This window comes from Triplophysa dalaica, chromosome 6, assembly GCF_015846415.1.
Source record: "Triplophysa dalaica isolate WHDGS20190420 chromosome 6, ASM1584641v1, whole genome shotgun sequence".
Taxonomy (NCBI): Eukaryota; Metazoa; Chordata; class Actinopteri; order Cypriniformes; family Nemacheilidae; genus Triplophysa; species Triplophysa dalaica.
The window spans coordinates 5,145,686-5,155,604 of NC_079547.1; the positions used below are offsets into that span (position 1 = coordinate 5,145,686).

General features: G+C 38.1%; 1 protein-coding gene across 1 annotated transcript in view; it reads left to right on the top strand.

The window, feature by feature from the left end:
• plxna1b (plexin A1b) overlaps window positions 1–8,901 on the top strand; it is an 87,434-nt gene extending 78,533 nt beyond the window's left edge. The window contains exons 24-32 of the mRNA XM_056749981.1: window positions 18–164; window positions 974–1,133; window positions 1,421–1,524; window positions 1,862–1,958; window positions 2,834–3,024; window positions 4,220–4,389; window positions 4,465–4,677; window positions 5,162–5,312; window positions 5,863–8,901. Coding sequence (XP_056605959.1) covers window positions 18–164; window positions 974–1,133; window positions 1,421–1,524; window positions 1,862–1,958; window positions 2,834–3,024; window positions 4,220–4,389; window positions 4,465–4,677; window positions 5,162–5,312; window positions 5,863–5,958 — 1,329 coding nt within the window. The 3' untranslated portion in view covers window positions 5,959–8,901. The remainder of the gene's footprint in view (window positions 1–17; window positions 165–973; window positions 1,134–1,420; window positions 1,525–1,861; window positions 1,959–2,833; window positions 3,025–4,219; window positions 4,390–4,464; window positions 4,678–5,161; window positions 5,313–5,862) is intronic.
• Window positions 8,902–9,919: the final 1,018 nt, after the last annotated feature.

Below are 9,919 nucleotides of genomic sequence, written 5' to 3' on the forward strand. Positions count from 1 at the left end.
TGTGTGTGTTTGTGTAGGAGTGTGCCGGTGAGCCTCTCTTCATGCTATACTGTGCAATAAAGCAACAAATGGAAAAAGGCCCAATAGACGCCATCACCGGTGAAGCCCGCTACTCCCTCAGCGAGGACAAACTCATCCGACAGCAGATCGACTACAAAACTCTGGTTAGTACCGGCCACAATACGAAGCCCCTCCCACTTACATATCACCCAGCTTTTACTGAAAAACAAAGTGTTAATATGGCAAAAAAACAGGCGTAAATATCTCAGTTAGTGTTTGACTTTCATTAGGTACTAGGGATGTCAAAATATACAGGTATTGACTACCACCGTGATATTTTAAAAAGTCAAACCATTAATCGCATCCAGAATAAATGTGTTTACATAATATACTGTATGTCTATGCAGAGTGCATATTAATTTTGTAAATAATTGTTTTAAACATACATGCATATATGTAAGAAAAATATAAAATTGTATAATCTTTAAATGTATTTATATATTTATAAATAAATAGGTAATATGCAAAATAATTGCAAAATATTTCCTAAATATGTAAACATGTGTGCTTATGTGTTTATAAATACAAAATTAATATTCACAGTACACAGACATATATTATGTGAACACAAACATTTATTCTGGATGTCAATTAAAAAACGAATTTTCAGTATCGTGTTACTTCTACTTAAAAATTTGCCTCGTGATCCACAATGGTTACATATTTACACTCATATTTTGAGTGCAATTTAATGTGAAAAAACATATTTACGGTTTATTAGTTTCAACGGATAACGTGAGCATTAAATTGGCCACTATAACTGTGTAGTAAAACTCTGATATTTTGACATTCCTACTTGATAGTATTTCGTCTATATCACCTTGTTCAAATCATTGGAGGTTTTCATTTAATTTAGCTTTTCAGATTCAGATTTAGTTTTTCCTGTTTTGACTTTATTTCCTGTGCTCTACAGACTCTGCATTGTGTGAACCCCGAGAATGAGAGCGCTCCCGAGGTCACGGTCAAATGTCTGAACTGCGACACCATCACGCAGGTCAAAGAGAAGATACTGGACGCCCTATTTAAAGGCATTCCGTACTCGCAACGGCCCAAAGTTGGAGACATGGACTTCGGTATGAAATTATGAATGAACATCCCCTCTGAAACAAAAAACAGCCAAAGATGGTCAAGCTGGTTTTTGGAGTGTGGATGTTATATGACGACTCAAGCCAGCTTAAACATGATGGTCTACCAGGATGACCTCACCAACTGGTGGTCCATATGACCAGCTTTGAACATTATAAACCAGTTATTTTCACAACTTGAATTTATAACTATATTTTTCCACCTAATCTATCAAATAACTGTCTGGATTTACAACAGGAGGCTGATGTAATGCTCTCTGTGGTATTTTTTTCAGAATGGAGGCAGGGTCGTATGGCCAGAACTATTCTCCAGGATGAAGACGTGACCACTAAAATCGACAACGATTGGAAGCGTCTCAACGCGCTGGCGCACTATCAGGTACTGCCTTCACGCCTCAGCATCTTACTGCCAGGTTTCTATAGCGATACCTGCTGCCCGGTAACCATGACAACCCCGCAACATGTTACTGGGTAACAATTGAAGCATTTTAACACCTAGCGTACGCCATGTAACCATGGCAACACCTCACGAAGCATAACAGCAGGTAGTCTTGGTCAGTGAGGAAACACTGGTAGAGACATTTGGGATTTATTGACAAAATGACAACTTACAATCGACTTAAATGTTTTTTGTCTTTATTATGCAGACTCTTGAGATTGTGTACTTGTGTTAGAGGGAATAATAGACACGACCGTTGTCTCTCTCTGTTGTCTAGGTAACGGACGGGTCAGTTATCGCATTGGTCCCCAAGCAAAACTCCGCCTACAACATCTCCAACTCTTCAACGTTCACCAAATCCCTCAGCAGATATGGTGAGCGCTCTTCTCTGTTTCTCTCGGTCCGCCCTCGGTACACGACAGTACGCTCGACATTCATTCGCAGGCTGCCTGTTTCCATCCGTGTTTGCGCTGTAATAATCTGCTTCTCAGTGTGGGAGCATCAGCATGCGTCTGCAGTCGCAACTTCAGACGGGAGACAAACAGGAAATGATGGATGTGAAATCTAGAATCTCTCTCTGAATGAGTAAAACTCTTGACATTCCGCCCAATTTCGATTTCCATTACTGAACGAGCGCTCGTTTCTCCAGCGGTGACAGACGTTTTCCATCTTTTCCTGATTAACCCGGAATATTTATTTCCTGTAGCGTTTGAAAAGATGTGCTGCTATTAATTTCGCTCTCCCAGACTGCATTTCTCTTGTCTTGATGCTTGTGTCACTTCATTTATCACGTCCGTACTCGCTTACACGCTTACAGTGTTATAGAATGTAGATGGTCACTTGAAGATGAAATGAAGGGAATGGGAGAAAAATGCACAGATATGTATTTAAATGTACAGTTCACCCAAACATTTAAATTCTTAAATATTAACTCACCCTCATGTCTTTCCAAATCTTTCTTTTATTCTGAGGATCACGAAAGAAGATATTTTGAGTGTTGGTAACCAAATAACATTGGCCCACTTTGACTTCCATTGTATGTGTACAAAATTATTTGTTCTTGAAATATCTTCTTTTGTGTTCCACTGAAGAATCACTCATACTTTACATGATGATGAATCAATGATGACAAAATGTATGTTTTGGGGTGAATTATCCCTCGCATAATCTTTTGGTTTGAAAAACTGCAACCAAAACATCTTTAAGTTTTTAAAGAAACATCTAAATATCAATGTCTCGCACTACACAGAGAGCATGCTCAGAACCGCCAGCAGTCCAGACAGCCTGCGCTCCAGGACGCCCATGATAACTCCGGATCTGGAGAGCGGAACCAAACTCTGGCACCTGGTGAAGAACCACGACCATGCAGACCAGCGAGAGGGCGACCGCGGCAGCAAGATGGTATCTGAGATCTACCTGACGCGTCTGCTCGCTACCAAGGTGAGGAGGGAACGCGTGCGAAATGGAAACTATGGCTTGATCGACGACAATTTCTGAAAAACCATGACGCTGCCGGTTCTCCTTCAGTATTGATTCAAGAGTAAATGAATACAGTCTGACTGACAGCAGAAATGAGTCTGTAGAGAGGAAATCTGTTGCTAATATTCTTAACACACACTCGCACACAGACACACTTGAACTAATTGGCTTACTTTTTAAGCACATGTGAGATTTTCGGAGCTGATGTCATTAGACAGTTTGTGTTGACCTTTTTGTGAGAATGATAGTCACTCATTAACATTTACCAGCCTTCTCTCTCTCATTGAGGCCTGTGTCTTAATTAGACCCATGACCTTTGCTTATTGAGCGGTTTGGGAAAAACTAGGTCTTCATCCGTCCCGTGTATTCGTCTTTATCTGACAACGTGCAGATGTCTCTGCTTCAACCTCACGAGAATTGACTGCACATCCGTGTTAAGAGTATGTGCATCAGAATATACAGTAGACACATGCATAAAAATGTCTGAATGTAGCTGCGTGATAAAGAGTTTTGGTATTTAACGTTGAAGAGGGAACAAACATCTTTCAATCTAAACATTTGACCTCATGAATCTTTAAACATGCAACTCTTTCAGTTTGTGTCCATGGAGAGAAACTAAATAAAGATTGGAAAGACTCACTGGACTATGCAAAATTAGACTTTAAACTGTAAACTGTATTTCAATGAATTCTCAGCGAAGATATATGCGCAATTCCAACGTTACGCATGTGATATAATCAGTTAAAATGTGAAATATATATTCTCAGAGAATGTATTTATTTACATTATATCGAATCATCTGTTTATATTTTACTAAACCTCTGATGAAGATTCCAGACAAAATATCAGTCTGCGCGCATGTTTTTTATTTTAAAAGAGAGAAATATTTATGCATTATGGATGTGACAAAAAGTTGCACGTTTTTGAAAGATGTTATACTTTGTAGGATTTCTGTGAATTCAATCCAGAAGCAATAATACCCAACAAATGAAGAAGAGATGGCTCTTTATATACCACAAAATTGTTTTTATTTTAAATTGAACTAATGAGGAATATGGAGCATTATGGACGTGACAATTCTGTATGGATGTGACGATTCACTTTGACCATGAAAACGTATGCTTTGTGTAATTTTAACATCTCTTCTTTCACACAGGGTACGTTGCAGAAATTCGTCGACGATCTGTTCGAGACCATCTTTAGCACAGCTCACCGTGGCAGCGTTCTTCCTCTCGCCATCAAATACATGTTTGACTTCTTAGACGAGCAGGCGGACAGACACGTGATATCAGACCCTGACGTCAGACACACGTGGAAGAGCAACTGGTGAGTATTTTAATGACCACATGAATCAAATGTTCTCTTTCTGGACTCTTATGAATTATCCTCCTTCTTTTACAGTTTGCCGTTGCGGTTCTGGGTGAACGTGATCAAGAACCCTCAGTTCGTGTTTGACATCCATAAGAACAGCATCACAGATGCCTGTCTGTCCGTGGTGGCTCAGACCTTCATGGACTCGTGCTCCACGTCGGAGCACAAACTGGGCAAAGATTCGCCGTCCAACAAGCTGCTGTATGCGAAAGACATCCCCAACTACAAGAACTGGGTGGAGAGGTGAGATAGAGATGTTTACAAAGGGCGATGTTCGCATCCAGAATATTTTTTTGTTTACAGATATATGTATGTGTACTGTGCATTTCTATTTTGTATTTATAAATGCATATGTATGCGTGCATATATTTAGAAAATATTCGCATGTATATGTTAATTTTTATATCAATTTAAATTACAAATATACGTTTTTTTCATATTATTTTTCTTAAATATATACCTGTATATGTATGTGTTTATAAATACAAAATCAATATGCACAGACATATATTATATAAACAAAAACTTTAATTCTGGATACGATTAATCTCAACCAGCCGTTGAACAGCCCTGGTGAATTATTAGACTTGTATTGTTTTGCTATGTAGACTACATCATACAAGTAAGTTTTTGGTGCAGCTTACTTTTATATTCTAGAACTGTCGAAATGTGTGTTTTAAGGGTGTTTAATGCTGTACTCACTGACTGATTTGTGTTTCTCGGACAGGTATTACTCTGATATCGCACGCCTTCCTGCCATCAGCGATCAGGATATGAGCGCATATCTCGCCGAACAGTCTCGCCTGCATTTAAATCAGTTCAACAGCATGAGCGCGCTGCACGAGATCTTCTCCTACATCACCAAATACAAGGACGAGGTGAGCGTGCTTATAAATACAAACTCTGCCCATGTTGTTTTGTAGCAGATGTGTCTGTTTTCTCACATCGCATTTACCGTGAACGTTTGAAAACCATTGTACTTGTTGCCATACTTAAACTTAAAGGGGATGGTTTACCCAAAAGTGGTATTCTGTCTTCATTTGCTCACCAGGTTGTTCCAAATCTGTATACATTTCTATGTTCTGATGAACACAAAGAAAGATATTTGAAGAATGCTTGTAACCAAATAGTTCTTGGGCACCATTAACTACCATAGTAGGAAATGGCATATACATTTATTTGTTTTGTTGAACGCAAAAGAAGATATTTTGAAGAACGTATGTAAAGCAAACTGTTCTGGGGCATTTTGACTAACATCGTAATTTTTTATACTATGGATGAGTAAATAATGGCAGAAATTTCATTTTTAGTGAACTGTCCCTTTAAGTGTATCCAGTTTATCGTTTTAATCCTAACAAGTTTCTATTTGTGAGGTGGTTTGTTTCAAAGTGATGAAATTGATGATCTGTTGTGTGTTTGTTTGTGCAGATCCTGTCGGCATTGGAACGGGACGAGCAGTCGCGCAGACAGAGACTCAAATCCAAACTGGAGCAGGTGATTGACACCATGGCTCAATCCAGTTGATCAGACCGAGCATACACACACTGCTTCTGCTCTGATTCAGCGGACCGCTGGAACACACACACTCCCGTGTATTTGTGTGTTTTTGCAAGGACACAACCACAAACTTTGAATGTATGTGGTGCAGATTTGGTTTCTGATTATTGGGAGTAATGTCGAGTGCGGTGGTTATTTCACACAACACACAGACGGACTGATGCTTTTTCCTGTTCTGAAGAAACAATGGGGATCTCTGATGAAGTCATGTGACAGTGTCACGAGCCAATGATCCTAGGAAAAGACGTTTGGATTTGCGTGTTTACGATTGTTTTATTTGTTATTATTTTGTACAAATGTATCAACTGCCCACTCTCACTTGTGTTACAGCTGAATTTGCACAGTTTACAGAATCAAAGATAATCAGCTTCCGTCATCTTCACATGAGACGCAGCGACACGCCTCGTATCATTCAGATGCTATAGGGGTTGACAAAGATGAATTTTATAATAAACAAAAGGACAAAAAGAAGGAGCAAAAATACAAATATGAAACCTGTCCTGTGCCATGTTTTAGTTAAATGTCGTTTAATGGGAAAACGTTTTAGTGGGAATGTGTTCTTGTTGTTTTGAAATGGAAAAAATGCATTGAAGCAACACGCTAAAGGATCTCAAAAGGTTTTACATCAAAGCTTGAAACAAAGTTTAATCTGCTCACACCCATCAATCTGCAGCATCATCTTACGAGATCTATCTAGTGGCATTTTCAAAAGATAAATGAATCACAATTTGTAAAAATAAGTATAGTTTAAGGACCGTTCAGATATGTGACCTGGACATGTTTTTATGAGCTTCCGCTGCTGCTCTCTACGTTTATCTCCATCCTCTTTCAGCACTTTCATCTTTTAGAAAAAGTCGCAATTTGAATATAAATAAGAGGAAGAGAGAGAGAGAGTTTCATGAGTCAGTGTTTCTATAGTGTGTCGATATAAGGAGGAATAATAGTCTCATTCATCACAACTGGTCAGACAAGAGAAAGTGCGTTTGGGGTTAATGAGACGATTGTTTTAACCTGTCATTCACCAGCGAACGTTTCCACGTCAATGAATCAACACATTACAGTGTACGAACAGGTACGAAAGTTGAAATGGTTGAGATCTGCAGGGATCACTTTTCTGTTTTTGAATCCATGTTTCTTTCACTTCCAAAAAGCTTGTGGCCAGTTTCTTAGTTTGCCGGCATGTTGAAGGTTCAATGCAAGTTTGGCTCTGTCAACAGTATTTGTGGCTTAATGTTGATCTTAGACAGAAATTAAAAGATTTGCTCCTTTTTTGACGCAAATATTATAGCAACAGAGAATTCCAGAAGCTTTAAATGCAAGCTCATATTTTTGAGTATTTCGGTCACAGAAATTATTCCACAAATGCTGTCAATGAACATTCACTTGTAATGCTATTTACATTTTTGTACTTTTTTTTTTCAATATCTCAGTGTGATGAAGGTTTTTTAAGAGTTATATTGTAAACTGCTCTCTGACTGGTGTTGAGATGTTAAGAGTCTGTTCGGTGACATAATCATCAGCATTCGTTTGCTTTTAACAAACAATAGAGAGAGAAGAAAGAAAGTCTTTTTATAAACACAGATGTGGGGATTTCTAGTCATCTGAATTAAAACAAACCTTATGTTGTGCACAAGTCTACACATAGTCCCACACTGAATCATGTTTTACACACACACACACAGTTATCTTGACATGTACTAAGATTGTTGTAGTGTTGATGTATTTGGGCCGGTGTTAGTATGGTTGAAAATACGTTTACCCTCTCTCTCACATGCTTTAAAACACACAAAAAAACATCTCAGGATCTTCCTCTCGCTCTTCAGTTTAACATTCTTTGACTGTGAACCAGAGAAGTGTGTCAGAGAGAACAGCCATAGACAGACACATTAGCAGATAGCTTGAGTTTCTCATTGGGTGCAAATCTTATCAAATGTAAAAAACATGTTTTAATTTATTTATATATGATGTTGTTGTTGTTTTTCCAGAGATTGTGTATACTGGTGCTGTGGTTGCTTTTTGAGTTTGAAACAATCGTTTTTTTCTCCCTCTCCTTTTAATGGATTCTGAACTTTGATGAAATGTGACGCAGAGACAAACTCGTCCCCCACTCCACCTTGCTGCTTCTTTCCATGTATTTCTGATAAAATAATGAAGAAGCTTCAAATTGCAATAAGATGAATGTGAACATTTTGTGTTGAAATAACAGGACGTTGAAGAAAATCATGTTTCAGGATTCACAGACTGTCACGAGTCGGCTGGTGTCTATTCATTGTGTAAATATTGTTTTCTTATTTTGCAGATATACTATTTGTAAATAAACACGCATTAAGGAGAGATTAAACATTGTTTTTTGCTAAAACTAATTTGTGGTTACTCTCTGGTTTTGTCCAACATGAGAAAATATTTTGTACTTTGTGATTATTATTACTAAAAATTCAATTCGCAGGTTTACTTTGTCATTTCCAGACATTTATATCATGGTCTTATAAATGTAAATGGTCTTTAGTAGAATATTCTGTGTAGTGTGTAAGATATTTTAAACGGTGTAGTTATGTTGTGGTAATTTCATGTTATGAGTTTTATTTCCTTTTATTTGGGATCTCGTAAATGCTCTTCAGTTTCATAATGAACCCATAATGATTTGCTCCTGGGACACCCAGTTTCCATCTCAAATGGAAAGATTTTAATCATTTCAATAACATTGTGGGGATGCTTCTCTTATGTAAATCTGTGTAAAGAGAGCTGAACCTGCGGTGAACACAAATATTTCTCCTCAGATAACATTATTACTGTGTGTGAGTGTTTGAACGTGGTTTATGAGGATACAAATTGTATAACAACATGGGTAGTACAACAAATTTCATAAAAATGAACTGAAAGGCTTATAATAACTTACACAGTTATTTGTATTTTAAAATGACAATTTTTTTCTGAGGTTCGTGAGTAAGTAATAAAGTATAATAATATTGACAACATTTTGAAAAGATTTTCTTAAGATTTTGCCAACTCTACTCTACATGCATTCAAGCTTATCTGAATTGATTATTTTTGTCTCTATGTGGGTGTGAGTGTGAAATCGGTTTATTGTGATGCTGAGATCTTTTAATTCCACTTTGTCTGCATCTCCTCCCTCACTCTGTCACCTTCAGTTTGAAGTCCTGAAGGGATGCCGGACCGTTCTGCCCCCTCAGATGCTGAGTTTGTGTGTGTATGTGTGTTGCTCAGGTGTGGAGAGAGCTGTGGGTCTAAGTTTGTGTGAGCTCTGATGGAAACAGATCCAGGGCTCCGCTCAAATGCCAGGTGGCTCCGTGGGGTTCAGCAGCACCTGTTTTCTCTCACCTTGAGCCTGAGAAGAGTGATTCAGCGCTGGTAACTTCCAACCGTGCCTTGCTGCTGTGACTGTCACAATCTCAACATTTCTGTTTGACCGTTAAATGTCACTTGAAACCGGAGGAATTATGTTACGTTTTTGTGGAAGACAAAGTAACTTGAGTATCATTTTTTTGTATTCATTGAGTCCATATTAAGTCAAGACACATCAAATATCTACATTCAACATTTGATTCCAACACTGTAAAAAAATGACCTCAACTAATTTTTTAATAATTTTAAATGGTAAATAAAAAAAATGTATGTAACTACAATGTAAAATTGAATGCCAATTTGACAAGGAAATTGAAATAATCATAAATTTAACTACATATTTTGCTCAAAGAAAAGCAGCATTGCATTTTCCCACTTGTTCACTTCTCTTCCTCTCTCTCTCTCTCTCTCTCTCTCTCTCTCTCTGACAGCTTATGATTCTATTTCCTGTTCCTCCAATCAGGTCAAGCCCCCAGAGGGGCCACACGTCTTTCTGATGGATCCTACAGCGCTCATCTCTTCACTGAAGTTTAGACTCAGGCAGGATGGATTAACAGAATCTGGA